Consider the following 21,465-nt stretch of genomic DNA (forward strand, 5'->3'; position numbering starts at 1 on the left):
CACACGTGCAAAGGCTCTAACAGTGCTCAGTGAAGCACTAACAGGCACGAGAGCCTGCAATATTTCCCAGTGAACTCTTTCTTCACTGAGCATCTCCTGGGAGCAGAATTCTGCAGAATACACTGGTGACTGCCTAGATGAGGCTCTCACACTGAGAAATACAGAGAGATGCTGTAACATGGCCTCTGGGGTTAATGGGCCAGCGTGGAGACGTGAACTTCTGGTCTTTGAGAGTTCTAAAAATGATAAAAATTGAACTATGTGATTTGACATTCAAAAGCAAGACTTTTCCCACTGATGTCACTAAGTTACAAGTCTTTGGAACCATTATCCAAAGTTTAAAAAGTAATAAAGTACAAGACTTTCTTGATTTTATGGATGAAATTATAAGGAAAAAAACCTTTTGTTTAGCAAAAAAACAAAACAAGACCTTTACTCCCAGACGGACAGGACAGGCAGCACCAGGTACAGAGATATCCCGAGTTTAACTTCACTTGGGACACAGACTGCCAGGCTTCTGCCTGTGCCCAAGACCTGGGCAGCTCTGCGGTTTGTCTGTGTGCCAGTCTGTCATCGATAGTTTGCCCTGCGGAATAATCGGCACTTGGAGGGGCTCCCCGCCGCCATCTTCGCTCCCACAGACAGGACAGGCAGCTCCAAGTACACAGAGACAACCCTGAGTATAACATTGCTTGGAGCAAGGCACACCAGGGCTCCAAGGGCACCTAAGAGTAGGATAGCAATCTGTGCCAGGGGAAACCTAGTCATCCAGAGGAGCAGAAATAGCCTTACAGGAGGTTCAAGTACCAGACAGTGACAACAGGACCAACTAACGCCAGAGATAAGCAGATTGCAAAAGGCAAACGTAGGAAAGTTACTAACAGAAATCAAGGCAATATGGCAGCATCTGACCCAATTCTCCGACAACAGCAAGTCCTGGATACCCCAACACACCAGAAAAACAAAATTTGGATTTAAAAGCATTGGTCATGATGCTGTTAGAGGAACACATGAAGGACATAAATAAATCTCTTAAAGAAATACAGGAGAAAATGGATGAAAAGGTAGAAGCCCTTACAAGGGAAACACAAAAATCATTCAAAGAAATTCAGGAGAATATGGGTCAACCAATAGAAGCCAATAAAGAGGAAATGCAAAAATCACTTAAAGAAATACAGGAGAACTTGGGTCAACAGGCAGAAGTCATGAAAGAGGAAACACAAAAATCTCTTAAAGAATTACAGGAAAACACAAACAAACAAGTGAAGGAACTGAGCAAAGCCATCCAGGATCTAAAACCAGAAGTAGAAACAACTAAGAAATCACAAAGGGAGACAACTTTGGAGATTGAAAACCTTGGGAAGAAATCAGGGGTCATAGAAGCAAATATCAACAACAGAATAAAAGAGATAGAAGAAAGAATCTCAGATGCCAAAGATACCATAGAAAGCATTGACTCAACAATCAAAGGAAATGCAAAATTCAAAAAGCTTGTAACCAAAAACATCCAGGAAATCCAGGACACAATGAGAAGACCAAACCTAAGGATTATAGGCATAGATGAGAGTGAAGATTTACAACTTAAAGGGCCAGCAAATATCTTCAACAAAATTATGGAAGAAAACTTCTCTAACCTAAAGAGAGAGAATGCCCATGAATATACAAGAAGCTTACAGAACTCCAAACAGACTGGACCAGAACAGAAATACCTCCCGTCACATAATAATCAAAACCCCAAATGTACTAAACAAAGAAAGAATATTAAAGGCAGTAAGAGAAAAAGGCCAAGTAACATATAAAGGAAGACCTATCAGAATTACACCAGACTTCTCACCAGAGACCATGAAAGTTTGAAGATCCTGGGTAGATCTCATGCAGACTCTAAGAGAACACAAATGCTAGCCAAGACTATTATACCCAGCAAAACTCTCAATCACCATGGATGGAGAAACCAAGATATTCCATGATAAAACCAAATTTACCCAATATCTATCCATAAACCCAGCCTTACAAAGGATAATAGGTGGAAAACGCCAATACAAGGAGGGAAACTACACCCTGAAAAAAGCAAGATAGTAACCTTCTTTCATCAAACCCAAAAGAAGATAACCACTCAAACATAAAAATAAAATCAAAAATAACAGGAAGAATTAATCACTATTCCTTAATATCTCTTAACATCTATGGACTGAATTCCCCAATAAAAAGACATAGACTAACAGACTGGATAGGGAAACTGGACCCTACATTTTGCTGCATACAGGAAACACACTTCAGTGTCAAAGACAAACACTACCTCAGAGTAAAAGGCTAGAAAACAATTTTACAAGCAAATGGTGTCTGGAAACAAGCCTGAGTAGCCATTCTAATATCAGATAAAATTGATTTTCAACCTAAAGTCATCAAAAGGGACACAGAAGGACACTTCTTACTGGTCAAAGGAAAAATCCACCAAGAAGAACTCTCAATTCTGAACATCTATGCTCCAAATGCAAGGGCACCCTCATTCATAAAAGAAACGTTAGTAAAGCTCAAAGCACAAATTGCACCTAACACAATAATTGTGGGTGACTTCAACACTCCACTTTCCTCAATGTACCAATCAGGAAAACAGAAACTTAACAGGGACACAGTGAAACTAATTGAAGCTTTGGACCATTTAGATTTAACAGATATATATATAGAACATTTTATCCTAAAGCAAAAGAATATACCTTTTTCTCAGCACCTCATGGTACCTTCTCCAAAATCGACCATATAATTGCTCACAAGACTGACCTCAACAGATATAAGAAGTTCAAATTAATCCCATGCCTCCTATCAGATCACTATGGAGTAAGAGTAGTCTTCAATAGCAACAAAAACAACAGAAAGCCCACATACACATGGGAGCTGAACAATACTCATTGATACCTTGGTCAAGGAAGAAATAAAGAAAGAAATCAAAGACTTTCTAGAATTTAATGAAAATGAAGGCACAACATACCCAAATTTATGGGACACAATGAAAGCAGTGCTAAGAGAAAAACTCATAGCCTTGAGTGCCTCCAAAAAGAAACTGGAGAGAGCATATACTAGCAGCTTAATGACACACCTTAAGGCCTTGGAACAAAAAGAAGCTAATTCACCCAGGAGGAGTAGAAGACAGGAAACCATCAAACTCAGGGCTGAAATCAATCAAGTAGAAACAAAGAGAACCATACAAAGACTCAACAAAACCAGGAGCTGGCTCTTGGAGAAAATCAACGAGATAGATAAACCCTTAGCCAGACTAATCAGAGCACACAGAGACAGTATCCAAATTAACAAAATTAGAAATGAAAAGGGAGATATAACAACAGAAACTGAGGAAATTCAAAAAAATCATCAGATCCTACTACAAAAACCTATACTCAACACAACTGGAGAATCTGGAGGAAATGGACTATTTCCTAGTCAAATACCAAATACCAAAATTAAATCAGGATCAAATAGATCATCTAAACAGACTCATAATCCCTAAAGAAATAGAAGTGGTCATTGAAAGTCTTCCAACCAAAAAAAGCATGGGGCCAGATGGTTTTAGTGCAGAATTCTATCAGACCTTCAAAGAAAACCTAACACCAATACTCTTGAAACTATTCCACAAAATAGAAACAGAAGGAACACTACCCAACTCGTTCTACGAAGCCACAATTATGCTGATACCGAAACCACACAAAGATCCAACAAAGAAAGAGAACTTCAGACCAATTTCCCTAATGAATATCGATACAAAAATACTCAATAAAATTCTTGCCAACCAAATCCAAGAACACATCAAAACGATCATCCACCATGATCAAGTAGGCTTCATCCCAGGGATGCAGGGATGGTTCAATATACCAAAATCCATCAATGCAATCCACTACATAAACAAACTCAAAGAAAAAAAAATCACATGATCATTTCATTAGATGCTGAAAAAGCTTTTGACAAAATTCAGCATCCTTTCATGCTAAAAGTCTTGGAAAAAACAGGAATTCAAGGCCCATACCTAAACATAATAAAAGCAATATACAGCAAACCGGTAGCCAACATTAAACTAAATGGAGAGAAACTTGAAGCAATCCCACTAAAATCAGGGACTAGACCAGACTTGCCCCTCTCTCCATATCTTTTCAATATAGTTCTTGAAGTTCTAGCTAGAGCAATTAGACAACATAAGGAGGCCAAAGGGATACAAATTGGAAAGGAAGAAGTCAAACTATCACTATTTGCAGATGGTATGGTAGTATACTTAAGTGACCCAAAAAACTCCACCAGAGAACTTCTACAACTGATAAACAACTTCAGCAAAGTGGCTGGTTATAACATCAACTCAAGCAAATCAGTAGCCTTCCTATACTCAAAGGATAAGCAGGCTGAGAAAGAAATTAGAGAAATGACACCTTTCACAATAGCCACAAACAATATAAAGTAGCTTGGTGTGACTCTAACCAAACAAGTGGAAGATCTGTATGACAAGAACTTCAGGTCTCTGAAGAAGGAAATCGAAGAAGACCTCAGAAAATGGAAAAATCTTCCATGCTTATGGATTGGCAGGATTAATATAGTAAAAATGGCCATCTTGCCAAAAGCAATATACATATTCAATGCAATCCCCATCAAAATCCCAACTCAGTTCTTTATAGAGTTAGAAAGAGCAATTCTCAAATTCATCTGGAATAACAAAAAAACCCAGGATAGCTAAAACTATTCTCAACAGTAAAAGAACTTCTGGGGTAATCAATATCCCGGAACTCAAGCAGTACTACAGAGCAATAGTGTGAAAAACTGCATGGTATTGATACAGTGACAGGCAGGTAGATCAATGGAATAGAATTGAAGACCCAGAAATGAACCCACAGACCTATGGTCACTTGATCTTTGACAAAAGAGCTAAAACCATCCAGTGGATAAAACATAGACTTTTCAACAAATGGTGCTGGTTCAACTGGAGGCCAGCATGCAGAAGAATGCAAATCGATCCATTTTTATCTCCTTGTACTAAGCTCAACTCCAAGTGGATCAAGGACCTCCACATAAAACCAGACACACTGAAACTAATAGAAAAGAAACTGGGGAAGACCCTTGAGGACATGGGCATAGGGGAAAAGTTCCTGAACAGAACACCAATAGCTTATGCTCTAAGATCAAGAATTGACAAATGGGACCTCATAAAATTACAAAGTTTCTGTAAGGCAAAGGACACTGTCAAAAGGGCAAAATTGCAACCAAAAAATTGGGAAAAGATCTTCACCAACCCTACATCCGACAGAGGGCTAATATCAAATATATACAAAGAACTCAATAAGGTAGACTCCAGAGAGCCAAATAACCCTATTAAAAAATGGGGTACAGAGCTAAACAAAGAATTTTCACCTGTAGAATTCTCAATGGCTGAGAAGTACCTTAAGAACCGTTCATCCCTGGTGATGGAGGCGCACACCTTTAATCCCAGCACTTGGGAGGCAGAGGCAGGTGGATTTCTGAGTTTGAGGCCAGCCTGGTCTACAGAGTGAGTTCCAGGACAGTCAATGCTACACAGAGAAACCCTGTCTTGAAAAACCAAAAAAAAAAAAAAAAAAAAAAAAAAAACCAAGAAATGTTCAACATCATTAATCATTAAGGAAATGCAAATCAAAACATCCTGAGATTTCACCTCACACCAGTCAGAATGGCTAAGATTAAAAACTCAGGAGACAGCAAGTGTTGGTGAGGATGTGGAGAAAGAGGAACACTCCTCCACTGCTAGTGGAATTGCAAACTGGTACAACCACTCTGGAAATCGGTCTGGCGGTTCCTCAGAAAACTGGGCATGACACTTCCAGAGGACCCTGTTATACCACTCCTGGGCATATACCCAGAGGATTCCCCGGCATGCAGTAAGGACACATGCTCCATTATGTTCATAGCAGCCTTATTTATAATAGCCAGAAGGTGGAAAGAACCCAGATGTCCCTCATTGGCGGAATGGATACAGAAAATGTGATATATTTACACAATGGAATACTACTCAGCAATTAAAAACAATGAATTCACAAAAGTTTTAGGCAAATGGTTAGAAATGGAAAATAGCATCCTAAGTGAGGCAACCCAATCACAAAAGAACACACATGGAATGCAGTCAATGATAAGTGGATATTAATTAGCCCAGAAACTCTGAATATTCCAGACATAATTAACATATCAAATGATTCCCAAGAAGGAAGGAAGGAAAGAAGGAAGAGGGCTGGTCCTAGAAAGGCTTGATGCAGCATTGTAGGGGATTACCAGGACTGAGAAAAGGGAGAGGGGTGATTGGGGAATGAGTGGAGGTAAGAGGGCATATGGGACATATGGGGAGGGGGGAACTGGGAAAGGGGAAAGCATTTGGAATGCAAAGAAAGAATATAGAAAACAAAACAAAACAAAAACCCTTTAAGACAACTTGTACAAAATATTTATTTTTTATCGTATGCATATGAATGTTTTGCTTGAATATATGTACGTGCACCACATGTGTTTGTGTGCCTGTAGAGTCCAGAAGACAGCATCAGATCTCCTCAGACGGGAGTTACAAACAGTTGTGGGCAGCTGTGTGGGAGCTGGGAGCAGAACTCAGGTTCTCTGCAAGATCACAGATCTTTCCTGCTCCCAAAGACAACTGTTTTCTCTAGGACTGTTTTCTCTACCTCTCAGAATAAAAAAGTCAAAGAAAACTGGCAGCTAATTTTATTAATCATACAGATCATTGATGTAGTTGTTTGACCTGCTGTTGCTTCAATTAAGGACTAATTAAGAGATCTCAGCCAGATAGTGATGAACTGGGCCTGTGACTTAACACTTAGGAAGCTAAAGGAGAACCTCTGAAGTTCAAGGCCAGCCTGAAAAACAATTGGAGGAGGAGGAGGAGGAGGAGGAGGAGGAGGAGGAGGAGGAGGAGGAGGAGGAGGAGAAAAGCAGGCAGGCAGGCAGCATATAAACAAATCGGGGATGTAGCTTAGTGGGCATAATGAAGCATGCAGAAGCCCCTGGGTGAGTCCCCCAAACTGCATAAATGGGTATGGTGGACGGGTGCTCACATAGTACAATCTTAGCTCTTGAGTCAAGAATATTAGGATTTCCAGGTTCCAGACTATGTTGGTTGGATATGTAGTGAGTTCCAGGAGCTTTCTGGATACATGAGACCCTACATCCAAAAATAAGTAAATAAATAAATAAATAAAGGGCAATCTGTGGGAATTGGCTCTGTCCTTCTACCATATAGGTCTCAGGTACTTAGCTTAGTTGCTCAGACTTGGTAGCAAGTACTCACTGCTTAGCTCACAGCTCAAGATTATGCATGCCTTCAAATGTTGATTTTTATATTAACTAAGATACCAAAAAGTAATCAAGTGATGTTCTGTTGAATTTACATATCTAAATATTACCAGGTGCAGAGCTACTCTGGACTACAGAGGTTGTAAAGTATCCACATTTATTTGTCGGCCATGCAAATGATTTTCATTTTGTGTGTATAGTTTTCAAAGAATAAGTGAGACATCTGGGTGTAGTGGTGAGACCTACAACTCCATCCAGCACTTGAGGGTTGTCTTAGTTAGGGTTTGATGGCTGTGAAGAGACACCATGACCAAGGCAACTCTTATAACAGAAAGCATTTAATTGGGGCTAGCTTATTGTCTCAGAGATTTAGTCCATTGCTATCATGATGGGAAGCATGGCAGCATGCAGGCACACATGCTGCTAAAGAAGGAGCTTTGAGAGTTCTGTATTTTGGTCCATAGGCTGCAGAAGAAGACTGCATGCCACCCTGGGCAGTGTAGCTTGAGCATAGAAAATCCAAAGCCTTCCCCCACAGTAACACATTTACTCCAACAAGGCCACACCTCCTGATAGTGCTGCGCCCCAGGGGCCAAGCATTCAATCATATCTATTCAAACCAACACATCCCACTCCCTGACCCCCAATAGGCTGGTAGCCATAAAATAATAAGAAATCTACTTAACCCAACTTCAAAAGTCCCCATAGTCTATCCTCTCAACAATGTTTGAAAGTCCAAAGTTCAAAAAAGTCTCTGCAGAGATTAGTGCAACCTCTTAACTGTAAACCCTTATCAAATCATGATGATAAGGATGACAATGATCACAATGATAAAATGGATCCCAACACATAACAGCACAGGATACACAGGACTACTGTACCAAAACATAGGGAAGGGAGCACAGCGAGCCCCCTCTTTCAATTACATCTTCACCAGCTTTCTGTTTTCAATGTTTTTCATCACTGCTTGGCAGTAAACCAGACTGACCTTGAACTCAGAGACCTGTTTGCCTTAGTCTCTAGAGTGGTGGCATTAAAGGCATGTATCACCACACCCTGACTTCAACTGTTCTTTAATTCCTTAGCTGGGAGGTTGGAGTCTATCCCAGAGATTACCACCCTCTTTATTCTATTCCTTAAGGTATTTATCTCCAGGAACACAGCACGTAGCCCCATTCCACTTTTGGGTACCCCCTTTCTTCTGCATCTATATTTTGTATTTTTCCTTGCTCAGTTTGCTCCTTCTCATCAAAATGTTTTTCATAAAAGTGAGCAGTAGTAACCCCTCAACAGGGTCTATAGTAGACTGTTTAAAGATTTCCTTTGTGAATGGAGATAACCCAAACCTCTTCACTTTGGCCTCAGGCACACTTCAGACAAGGGCAAAAAAACAGCCACATTCTTCATCAAAATATCATAAGAATATTGTCTAGGCAACATACTAAAATTCTCCTCAGGAACCTCTTGAGCCAGGCCCCCACAGTTCAAATCGCCCTCAGCGTCACTGTCTTCCATGTTTCTACTAGTATATCCCAGTAGGTGATGCTTGAAGCATTCTACTGCTTTCTTAACCCAAAGCACCCAAATCCACATTCCTCCAAACAAAAGCATTGTCAGGCCTATCACAACACAACCCCACTTAGTTATAGTCCTATAGATCACATCATCTACCTTAGTGCTACCCACTTAGTTATAGTCCTATTTCAGTGAAAAGACACCATGGCCCAGGCATATCATATAAAGGACAACATTTAACTGGGACTGGCTAACTTCACTGGGGAGGTTTAGTCCGTTATCATCACGGTGGGAAATATGGGGGCATCGAGACAGACATGGTGCTGAAGGAACTGAGAGTTCTACACCGTTATCTGAAAACAACAGAAGGGGACTGAGTGCCACACTGGGTGCAGCTTGAGCATAAGAGACCTCAAAGCCCATCCCCACAGTGACACACTCCAACACGGTCACACTTCCAATCAGTACCAGTTCCTATAGGCCAAACATCAAACACATGCATCTATGGGGCCCATATCAATTCAACACCATTGCAGTATAGATACAGTAGGGTCAGGAGCTCAAGGCCATCTTTAGTTACACAGTAAATTAAAGGTCAGCCTGGACTACACGAGGCCCTGTCTCAAAAAACAACGTTCGGCCATTGAGATCGCTCAGTGGGTACAGGTGCTTTGCTGAGCAAGTCTGATCTCTGAATCTTTGGACCCCATGTTAAAAAGAAAAAAATGAACACACGCGCCAGGCTTGTAGCCCACATCCACCATACCTGGGAGCCTTAGGGAAAAGGATTGACATTAAGTTTGTGGCCAACCTAGGCTATATACTAAGTTCTACCCTAGTCTGGGCTACACTGTTGAGGCTGGAGCTCAAGTCAAAGCAAACCAAAATCAAACCAAAACAAACAGACAGACAAAAAGAAAAAAAAAAAACAAAAAAACAAAAAAAACCCCAAAGCCTGTGGAGAAAATAGTCATAAATAGTCATGTTTAATTCAGGGCTTCTTATAAAAATTACATGAGAAATTATTACCCTTCCTTTTTAATTATTCAAGTACTGTTTACTAGATTAGTCAGGAAATTGTCTATTGAGAAACACTATTTCACCTCCAACAGAGGTCCTTCGTTTTGCTTCCAATCATGTGGTCCCTAAAAGCTGCTCTGAAATGATGGACTTGCGGTTTAAAGCACTGCCTCTTCAGCGTCACCGCTGACAAGCACCCTGAGAGCTTGCTAAAGCTCAGGATTTGGAAATTTTACATTTCTTTTTTTTTTAATTTTTCTTTTTTTTATTTTATTTGATATATTTTTTATTTACATTTCAAATGATTTCCCCTTTTCTAGCCCCCCACTCCCTGAAAGTCCCGCCAGTCCCCTTCCCTCCCCCTGTTTTCCTACCCAACCCTTCCCACTTCCCTGTTCTGGTTTTGCCCTATACTGCTTCACTGAGTCTTTCCAGAACCAGGGGCCACTCCTCCGTTCTTCTTGTACCTAATTTGAAGTGTGGATTATGTTTTGGGTATTCCAGTTTTCTGGGTTAGTATCCACTTATTAGTGAGTGCATACCATGATTCATCTTTTGAGTCTGGGTTAGCTCACTTAGTATGATGTTCTCCAGCTCCATCCATTTGTCTAAGAATTTCATGAATTCATTGTTTCTAATGGCTGAATAGTACTCCATTGTGTATGTATACCACATTTTTTGCATCCACTCTTCTGTTGAGGGATACCTGGGTTCTTTCCAGCTTCTGGCAATTATAAATAGGTTATAAATTATAAATTATAATTATGCTATGAACATAGTGGAACATGTATCCTTATTACATGCTGGGGAATCCTCTGGGTATATGCCCAGGAGTGGTATAGCAGGATCTTCTGGAAGTGAGGTGCCCAGTTTTCAGAGGAACCGCCAGACTGATTTCCAGAGTTAAAAAATGGGGTACAGAGTTAAACAAAGAATCTTCACCCGAAGAACTTCAGATGGCGGAGAAGCATCTTAAAAAATGCTCAACTTCATTAGTCATTAGGGAAATGCAAATCAAAACAACCCTGAGATTTCATCTTACACCAGTCAGAATGGCTAAGATTAAAAATTCAAGAGACAGCAGACGTTGGCGAGGATGTGGAGAAAGAGGAACTCTCCTCCACTGCTGGTGGGGTTGCAAATTGGTACAACCACTCTGGAAATTTTACATTTCTAAACGTTCTCCGGGAGAATTATCCTGCTGGCCCTGCCAAATGCCCTCAGAGAAGGGAGAAGAAACTAAAAGAGTACTCGATATCATAGGGATGTTGAAATGAATCTTTTTAAAAATGAAAAGTGTTTGAATTACCAATCTAGGGTAGCTTTATCCTCAATTTCTACTCCTAAACTTGGGACCCAGTATTGTCAACATGCTAATAAGGCTTGTTTTGACTCTGAATATCAAACCCCAGGATCTAAGGTCCAGAGCCACTCTGCTATTCAGGAATGTCAACTATGGGGAAAAAAACACAGAGGATGTAAATGTTTATTGGAGCAGACATAAATAACATGTACAGGGCAAGCAATCGGTGTTGACTGACCAGAGAACAGCCTATCAGTGGGGGCAGACAGAGAATCTAGTAAGGTATAAAGCACAAGGCTTGAGGGGAAAATAAGCCTTATGACACAATCCCGAAGACTGCATGGCCTTTGTTTCTGTATTGTGTAATTTGAATTTATCACAGTGTCCCAGAAGCAAATGGTTAGCTATTAATTAGGACTTTCAAAAGTCAAATGTGATTACCCCTAAGAGAAAACAAAGAGTGTTCACTGAAATCATGGATATACAAATTACTCTCTGGCATCGGGTCCTCCAAAATTTCTTTAAGTAGCTTTCCCCTGGGCACAAGCATACAATGGTTTCCTTGTGTGAGTAGGGACAAAGTGAAGGCATTTGGGAGTGTTAGCAATGTCCCTACATCCCACTTGACACACACAAAGTGCATATGCCCACGAGAGAGGACTCCATCTTTCTAAATCTCAGTTCCTTTCATAGCTTTCAAAGTTACCGTAATTGAATTAGATGGAAAAGCAACGGCGTTGAGTCAGAATGCAGGAGGGGTGCACACCTGTAATCTCAGCACTCGGACGGCTGCAGAACCACCACGGCAGGTTAAAGGCCAACAAGGACTACAGAGCAGACCCTGTTTCAAAATACCAAAAAGGGCCAGTCTGGAGAAACTCGCGGGTAATCCTGGCACTGAGGTAGAAGCAAGACGTAAGGTCACCCATGACCACATGTCAAGGCCAGCCTGAGATACACAGGATATAAAAGTTATTGTTCTTCATAAATATTTTTTATTTGTATTTTGTTTCTACCTAATATTTAACAAAAATGAACACTGGACAATGCACCTCCATGAGTCAAGTCACTAATGCCTAGTTATTACCCTCACATGACCTCACATGGGCACACATCTATGGCTCTCAGGGGAGCCACTAGTTCACCTGTCCTATTCCCAGAGTGGCAAGCGCCTAACTCACAGCAGCTCTCCGGCTGTTGCCTAAGAGAGGGTTCTGAAACCTCAGAACGTCCAGAGTTGAACTCTGCTATTTTCTTGAACACAGACATGGCTGTTGTCGCCTGGATCTGCAGTGTCTACCCAAGCCAACGATTGAAAGCTTGGTCCCCAGTGCAACAGAAGTAGAGATGAGCTTCTGTGAACGGCTTAGAAGATGAGGGTTCTGGCCTCGCCAATGGATTAATCTATGAAAGAATTCATAGATTAATAACTTACCGGAAATGACAGGAGCTTTATGAGGTGAGGTCTGCAGGACGCAGGTTCCTGGGGCTTGCTTTCACAGGGTGTATGGAGCCCCTGGTTCCTTGTTCATTTGCTTCTGCCTCCTGACTGCACTATATGCACATCTATTCCACCACATACTCCTAAATTCTGCCTTGTTACAAGCCCAGAAAACTACCCAGTGGGTTAACCTTAGGTTGAAACATTTAAAACCGTGAGCCAAAGTAAACCTTCCTCTTTTAAGTTCTTCCTCTCTCTTCTCCTGCTGGAGTGGTGGAGCGCTGGCACACTTTCTAAGGCTGTACAAACAGTACCGATACTAATGCCGTTGGGAATCCCTTTGGGAATTTTATTCTTTCCCTCTTTCTTCCAAATCTCAGCTGAAGTAGAGTAACTGCCCCAGCCAGACACTGACTCAGGAAATAGTTATTTGGAGCCATTATCTGCCAGACTCTGTACCAGGTACTAGTGGTAAAATAATCAGGCTTGGATTCATGAATCTGAGTGCTTTCTCCAGCTAGTTCTTCACCCCCGGACAACACAGCCTCTTCAATTCTCATTCCCTCTTAAAAGAAATCACAAGTCTCGCCTGGATCTGGATCAGTGTGCCAGGCCTTAGAGGTTCAACTTCATTTCTATTCTGAGTTATACGTGCATGCACACACATACACACACACACACACACACACACACACACACACACATCAAATAAGTGTCCAAGCAACTATATAGTTTTTAATGTATACAAAACAAGAAATTAACATCTGGAGGATAACATCAATGGTGAGCCTTCCTCCATAGGAATTACTTCACCATCTAATTCTTAAGAATCTTCCTGGTCTCTGATGGTATTTAGCCTTTCGTCCTCAGTGCCAGACTTCTCACACTAGAGCAAGTTCTTTTTCATTTGTTTTGCTGTGTGTGCATCGAGGAGGGCAGGCCATGCTTGCCTTGTTGTATGCGTGGAAGCCAAAGAACAACTAGTTCTCTCCTTCTGCCACGTGGGTCTCAAGGATCAAACTTGGGTTGTCTTGTTTGGTGGCAAGCAAATTCACCAGCTGAGCCAACTCACCAGCCTGAGTTCTATTAAATCCTTACTCTCAGATTGTTTATTCACTAACAACTGTTGAGTCAGACAATCTCATTATTTTTCTGTGTTTAGGTTTTGATTCTCAGCCAGTCAGATCCTGGGACCTCAGCAAGAGGCGGGCATATGATTCTATCACCTTCTTACGCCATCCTCAGTGAGCTCAGCACCCTACTGAGCATGCTCCAGGCACTGTCCAACACACAACCTTCTCCTGGACCTTACAGTCCAGTAAGAGAAAGACACTCACATTAATAAAAATGTAAATGGTACACTCCACCTGAAGAAGGCAAGTGCTCTAAATAAAACAGGATGGAGAAAGGGGATAAGGAGCTCTGGGAATGGGACAGGGCTTCCAGTGTACGGTGGTTTGAATATGCTTGGCTCATGGGAAGTGACACTATTAGGAAGTGTGGCTTTACTGGAGGAAGTGTGTCACTGTGCTGGTGGCTTTGGAGGTCTCATCCTAAGCTCAGGCTCCTCCCAGAGCAGAAGACAGTCTTCTGACTGCCTTTGGATCAAGACATAGAACTAACAACTCCTCCAGCCCCATGCCTACATGGGTGCTGCCATGTTTCCAGCCTTGATGATAATGGACTGATCCTCTGAACCTGTAAGCCATGAACAGTGAAATGTTGTCCTTTATAAGAGTTGCCTTGGTCATAGTGCCTGTTCACAGCAATGGAAACCCTTACTAAGACACAGCAGTTGGGAAAAGTCCACACCAATGGTAACATCTGAACAGGAGGGCCCCAGCCTTGTGGATACTCAAGGCTCCCAGCTGCAAGCCCGGAGAACAAACAGTGCATGCAAACGCTCTAAGGTAGAAGGGGCCTGACATCTTGGAGAAGCAGGAAGCACTAGCTTCAACTAGTGAAGCTAGACAGACTGGAGTACAGACAGGGAAACAGCAGGAGAGGAAGCATGAGAAAGCTTGATTAACTGTCAAGTTAACAGTACAGACAGGAATAAGAGTAAAGCATCTAGGGCTGGAGAGATGGCTCAGTGGTTAAGAGCACTGACTGCCCTTCTAAAGGTCCTGAGTTCAAATCCCAGCAGCCACATGGTGGCTCACAACCATTGGTAAGGAGATATCTGGAGATAGCCACACTGGCAATATCTGGAGATAGTATACTGTAGCTACAGTGTACTTAGACATAACAAATCTTTAGGCTTAAGTGAGTGGGGGAGGTGAGACTGGAGTGGGGCTGACTGGAGAGGAGGAGTCCTGAATTCAACATTCCCAGCAACTCCATGATGGCTCACAACTATCAGTACAGCTACAGTGTGCTCATATACATTAAATAAATAAATCAGTAAATAAATAAATCTTAAAAAAAAAAAAAGAATAAAGCACCAAACGAACACTGAGGCCCTGACTGTGTATTGAATGCAGTGTTTAGTAGATTATATGCAATACAAGGACAGAGTGGGCTCACTCCCTGCATTAAAGTTTTAGGATGTTAACAAGCAAAAAGATCAGTCCAAACCTCCATGAGGTGTGAGTCTCTAAAGAAGTTTTGCCCTTGGTGTTCCTACCTTAACACAACTAAAATGTCTGCAATTAATTCATTTCCCTATGCATCTTAAAAATATATGAGGGCTAAATGTAGGGGCACATGCCTGTACAGGCAAGCAAGGGCTTACACAATGAGCCCCCATGTCTCAAAACAAAACAATACCACAAAAAGCAAACAAACAGAATATATAACAACAACAACAACAATAACAACACCCAGCGAGAGTGGTACATGCCTCTACTTCCAGCTCTTGTAAGATAGATACAGGGGGAATCAAGAACTTAAGGTCATTTTTACCTAACAAGAGAGTTTAAGACCAGCCTGCATTACAAAACAAACAAACAAACAAACAAACAAACAACAACAAAACCAAAAGACAAACAAACAAACAAAAAACTCCAAAGAAACACACTTCAGAATTCCTTATAAATGGTAAGAGGGCCAACAACTTTCAAAGTGTGGGTTCTTCATGATTTTCAACTCTACTTTATACCACAAAGTTAAGGAGTTCAAATTATGAAACATTACCAAAGCATGTGAAAGATCGATTATGCAGGGTTCAAGTCCTGCTGTAAGGACATTCTGTGACTTGCTGGCTGACTTCTTGAACATGTTTTCTTTTGTTCCCAGATCTGAGGGACAAGTGTTTTTGAATACTGCAAATCATTCATTCCACCAGAACCAAGAGCTCTGGGCAGACTGCTCTGCTGGCACATTCTCTTCTGTGCCATGCTTACATGTCATCTTTACATACAAAACTAAGTATGTCAAGGGCGCTGGGCTTGGCAAACACAATTATTGAGTGGAAGCAGTAGATGGTACTTATATAAAGAAATTTCATTAAGCTTTCTTTTACTCTCTTCTTTCTACTAATTGGAAAATGGTTTGAAAGTATCTCCAAAACACAAGGGGATTATTCAGTTCAACTCAGAAATATTCAGAGTGTCTCTATTAGATGCTTAAAAGGCAAGGGTGACAGAAACGGGAACTTTGCCTGCCTGCAGGGCAGGCTGAGGGGGGGGGGGGATGGGGACAGTCCCAGGGACAGATAAGATCCAGGAAGGTCAGCACAAAGGCATAACGAAGTAGAAGGTGCCAGAATAAACTTGTACTTGCTTTTTTAAAAAAGCCACTTCCCTAAAACATCAAATAACAGCAGGTCACGTGTCTACCAAAATTACTGATGAAGATTAGACAATAACAGTACAACAGCAATAAACCCTGAGTTGGCCATGCAATCTGTAAGCATCCAGGAGATGATCTTCAAAGTAATAATTGCTTGCTTTCATTTTTTGCCAATATTTAAATCACTGGAGGAAATCAGCACCCCCTCTCCCCATATGCACGTGTCTTTGGTGAATCAGGATTTTCAGATTTCATCACAACAATCAAGGGCATTTTGGAAAGAATGTAAAAGCCAGATGATGGGTAAGAATTTTATGAAGTACTGTCTTCTGAATATAACATGCATGGTACAGTCAAGAACTCAGAGCAGCCGTAGTGGTGGCTACCCTGCTGTAGTGGTGGCTACCCTGCAGAAGACCAGCACAGGAGTGAGTCAGGAAACCTTCTGGGATGATAACAGAGAGGCTCCACCCTAGATAAGGAACTATTGGCGGGTGGATTGCTGGAAAAGAGGTCATTTTTCTTCAGTGGTGTATGTGCTGGCAAATCGCCCATGTTCCAGTAAAGCCCACAGCCATGCCCAAGCAGCAACTCTAACAAACTCAGTGGATTCAAACAAACACACAAACGGGTTAGTTAGAGCGGGACTTGTTGGGGAACAGAGGGGGTCAGAGGTAGTAAGAGAGGGAAATGGGGGTGAAAATGATCAAAATACAAGACATACCTGTATGAAATTGTCAAAGCACAAGCACAGAATACCTTTAGAAGAATTAAGGGCATTTTATTCTCTAGAACTGAGATAAGGCCAAGCCTGGGCCACACAGCCAAACTCTGTGTGGTTGTTTTGTTGGTTTTAAAAAAGTACAACAAATAAATAAGATTAGGAAGCTCAAACTGCAAAGCTTCCACAGATATTGGTAGCCAGGCATATCCAGGACACTGCGGCGTAACCAGGAAGTGCCATACTCCAGGAACAAGGTCCAAGTCAATATAGTAAGCTAATGCTAAGCATTGAGAGTGCTGACTTCATACCTAACACTCTTCAGCTGTGGTGACTGGAATAAAAAATGGCCCCATAGGCTCATAGAGAGCAGCACTATTAGGAGGTGTGGCCTTGGAGGGGGAGGTGCATCACTAGGGAGTGGGATTTGGGGGTCTCAGAATCTCAAGTCGGTTCATTCTGTGACCTGAGGAAACAAGATGTAAAACTCTCAGCCCCTTCTCCAGCACCATGTTTGCCTGCACACTACCATGTTTCGTGTCATGACGATAATAGACTAAACCTCTGAACCAGCCCCAATGAAGTGTTTGCCTTTATAAGAGTTGCTGTGGCCACGGTATCTCTTCACAGCCATGGAGACCCAAACTAAGACACCAGGTCCCATAACTTGGACCCTGAAGCAAATCCCTAGACCTAAAGTCTGTATGGATGTTTACATTTATGAAGATCACAGATGTGAAAGCCATAAGTGATGGGGCAGGCTGCAGTCCTAGCACTTGGGAGCTAGGAGCAGGAGGATTAGGTTAAACAGCAAGTGTGAGGGCAGCCTTGCTACAGAGGGAACTCTCGGCCATTCTTGGCTGCAGAGTGAGTGAGACCTTGCCTCAAAAACCAAAACCAAAAACCAGGGTAGTTAAGATGTAAAGGGGTTTGCTCTCATGCCAGAGGACCCGAGTTCGATCCCTGGAGTCCACTTGGTGGAAGGATTCCTGCAAATTATTCTCTTATCTCCACACACATGCACATAGTATACAGACAATTAAAAAATGAGAGTTTAAAGAAAAAAGTCTTTCAGCAAATATCCCAAACTTAAGTTTTACCTTGGTTGTGTGAATTCCCACACTTGTTTGTTTCTTTGTTTGTTTGTTTGTTTGGTGGATTGTTATTTTGACAGACTCTTGCAATGCAGCCCTGGCTGGCCAGACATTTACTATGCCATCCAGACTAGCCTTAAACTGGAGGCAATCCTCCTGCCTCTGTTTCCAACGTGTCTCAGCTAAAGGTGAGCGAGTGCTCATTTATTTTAAAGTCCTAAATACCCAGGATGTTCCACAATAACCCTAAAGACAGCATCTTCCACCAGTCAAAGGCAACAAGGTCTAAAATCTGAAGCTGGCTACGAATCTAAACAATCATCTTCTGAAGTCCTCAGCCCAGGCAAGCCTTTTCATGTGGAGGGCCTGCTGGGAGGCGGACTCACAGACTACAAACAATACCATCTTCAGAGGCCTAGGAAAGAGGAGCAGGCATTCAGGCTAAGCAGTGAGTTTGAAGCAGGAAGTCTGCAAAAGATCCTGTCTCACACAAATAAACAAAAGCAAGAAAGGAAAACAGAAAGAAAAAAATGAGCTGTGGCAGTTAAAGAGATGAGATAGCCCTTGCAGAGGACCCAAGGTCAGTACTGAGCACCCACATCAGGTGGTCACAAGGGATTCTAGTCACGGGGGCTTCTGTGCACTCATGTGCACCTCACAATCATAGACATAAATTTAAAAGAAAGTAAATATTTTAAGAAGAAATAGGCAAAAGCCAGAAACAAATAGATCAATCAACTGAGCTGGTTGATATCGGCACTCCCAGAATTTGGGAGGCAAGGAGAGGGTTGTCATGAATTCAAGTGTGGTCTGTATTCCATATAAGTTCCAGGCTGGCTTGAGGCACAAAAATAAAGCCCTGTCTCAAACAGCAAATATTAATGATTACAAGAAATTAAATAAAAATTTGTAAAATGGGGTTGCGAAGATGTCTGGGGGGGGGGGGCGGTTAAACGCACATACTATTCTTTCAGCAGACCCAAGCTTGAATCTCAGCACCCATCCCCACGAGGCTCACTTCCGCCTGTAACTGCAGGTCCAAGAGATCAGACGCTTAAGGTCTTGGTGGGCATCTGCACTCAACATGCCTGTATCTCAACCCAGACACAAATACACATCATTAAAAACTAAATCCTCTTTAAAACCCACACCAAATAAATGTGAAATGTTACATCCTCAAACATCGACTTGAGAGCGTGTCTTCAATTATTAAAAGTCAGTGACTGGAATATAATTCGGCTGTTGGAAGGTTTGCCTTACACAGGATCCCGAGCACCGCCAAAAGCCCAAATAAAAAACAGCACATTTATGAAGCATTCATAAAACCTTACACAGCGTAACTCTAAAACAAAATAACTTTACAGTTTTGTTTTGTGTTTTTAATGCTATCAACATGCTGAATGTTTGGGTGAACGAATACATTGTTCAATGAAAAGAATTCCAGCGATGAGTTTAGCTTCGATTTCTGTCCCCCCCCCCCCCCGAAAGCATAGCGGGGGCGCTATTCAAGTATTCTGCATAAACTCACTGCCATTAATTAACCCCAGTTACAGAGGAGCAAAGGCAGGAAAGAAGAGAAACAAAAACTGAAAGAAAAAAAAAACGACAGAAAGCTGGCCCATCCTATCCAAGGAGAACTAATTAAAGCAGATTAATGAAGTAGGGCCATGTGAAGTGCTGAGAAACCAGTTTCCTGCCTTAATCTGGTAGACTGAGTAAATTCGGTGGCGCTGGAAGCCAAAGCGAGCAGCTACAGAGGAAAAGCAGCCTGGGCCGCAGTCGACTCGCTCACATACCCCTGAGGGACCCGAGCCGCAAGGTTCCAACTCTGGTCACCACCGGACACGCGTGAGGCAACGGGGGCCCTATCTGCAGTGGGCTCCGGGGCAGCCCCGCAGAAGCACCCCCACTTGCAGGAGCTGGCGGGGCAACGCCGGGTGTGCACCGGGGCCAGGCCAGTAGCACCCGCCGGGAAGGGTAGGGAAGTCTGGGGAACTAAGTGGCCGGGCGGGGACACCGCGAAGGCAGCGGGAGAACAGGCGCCAAGCTGCCGGGCTCGTTTATGCGGGGGAAGAAAGGAGTATTGGGCGCGATCAGAAATGCACCCTCTGACTTCAGTCCATCCCCCGCCTGGCGGAGAAAGCCCGCCCCTCGGCAGGCTCCCCCGAGGCCCACAACGCAGCCCTCCCGGAGCCCCGAGTCCCCCGGTCACTCACCCAGCTCCTCCGCCTGCAACCGGAGCGGAGCGCACACGGCGAACAGCAGCGCCAGGACACCCGGCCCACCGGCCCCGGTCCCCATGGTCCCACCGGACTCCAGACCCGCAGGATCGGCCTCCCGGCCCTGCCCTACCCTGCCGCTGCCCACTTGGGGCAGCCTCCTCCGCGGCCCGGCGCAGCGCAGCGCAGCGCGGGCACCCGGCACAGATCCCTCTGGGCGGTCCGCGCCCGCGAGAGGGCGTGTCCTCCCCGCCCTGCCCCGCCCCGCTCCGTCCCACCCCCTCCTCGGGGTGACCAGCAAACCTCCGGTCTCCCAAGGGGGGGGGGGGTTGCCCAGCTTCGTCCCCACCCCACCCCGCCCCCGCGCCACCTGCCCGGATTCACTTGAAAATGAGAATCAAAAGATCACCTGGCGGAGCCCGGGGGCTCACAGAGACTCCGCCCCTCCGGCACTTTGTCAGCTCCACCCTAGAGCTAGTCCACTGAGGCTATGCGAGGCACTCGAAATCTGATGGTTTGATGGCACTGGCTCGTAAAACACAGTTTAAGTTCATTCATTCATTCATTCATTCATTCATTCATTCATTCATTCATTCATTCATTCATCCATTCATAGTTTCTCTCTCCTCATTCATTCCGTTGTTTAATTCAACTGTTAACTATGACTGGGTGCTTAAATCCACGTGGCATTTGCAGAGTTTAGAAATAATCGCTCACTACAAACTGCAATCAGGACAGTGTATTTGGAGCACATTTGGAGAGATCTAATTGGATGGTGAGAAGGCAGCTGGGAACCATGCCCTCTCTGAGAATAAAAGGCAGAGAACTGAGTTCGTGCCCAGGTTGTTCAGAGGATTAAAGGGGCGGGAAGGGGCCAGTTGTAGCTGGAGCTCGGTAGACAGGTGGGTGCCTGGCCAGTTGTGGGAAGAGCTGTACAGAGGAGGGCCAGTAAGAGATTTGTAAACTGCAGAGTCCTCAGAGAAGTCTGGAAGACTTCCGACTGAGCAGTGATTGAGGCGCCTCTCTGAGGTGGTGGGAGAGTCTTGAGAGAGGTTGGGCGGACCGCAGAAGAGTTTGGAGGCTATTACTGAGTCGTTCACTTGGAGTCCTGGTTGTAA

At 43.2% G+C, this 21,465-nt stretch overlaps 1 protein-coding gene across 1 annotated transcript in view; it reads right to left on the reverse strand.

Annotated features, from left to right (window-relative positions):
• Positions 1 to 20,558, reverse strand: part of Dcbld1 (discoidin, CUB and LCCL domain containing 1) — a 99,264-nt gene extending 78,706 nt beyond the window's left edge. Inside the window, exon 1 of the mRNA XM_052164025.1 lies at positions 20,345 to 20,558. Coding sequence (XP_052019985.1) covers positions 20,345 to 20,429 — 85 coding nt within the window. The 5' untranslated portion in view covers positions 20,430 to 20,558. The remainder of the gene's footprint in view (positions 1 to 20,344) is intronic.
• Positions 20,559 to 21,465: the final 907 nt, after the last annotated feature.

The sequence above is a fragment of the Apodemus sylvaticus genome, chromosome 19, assembly GCF_947179515.1.
Source record: "Apodemus sylvaticus chromosome 19, mApoSyl1.1, whole genome shotgun sequence".
Classification (NCBI taxonomy): domain Eukaryota; kingdom Metazoa; phylum Chordata; class Mammalia; order Rodentia; family Muridae; genus Apodemus; species Apodemus sylvaticus.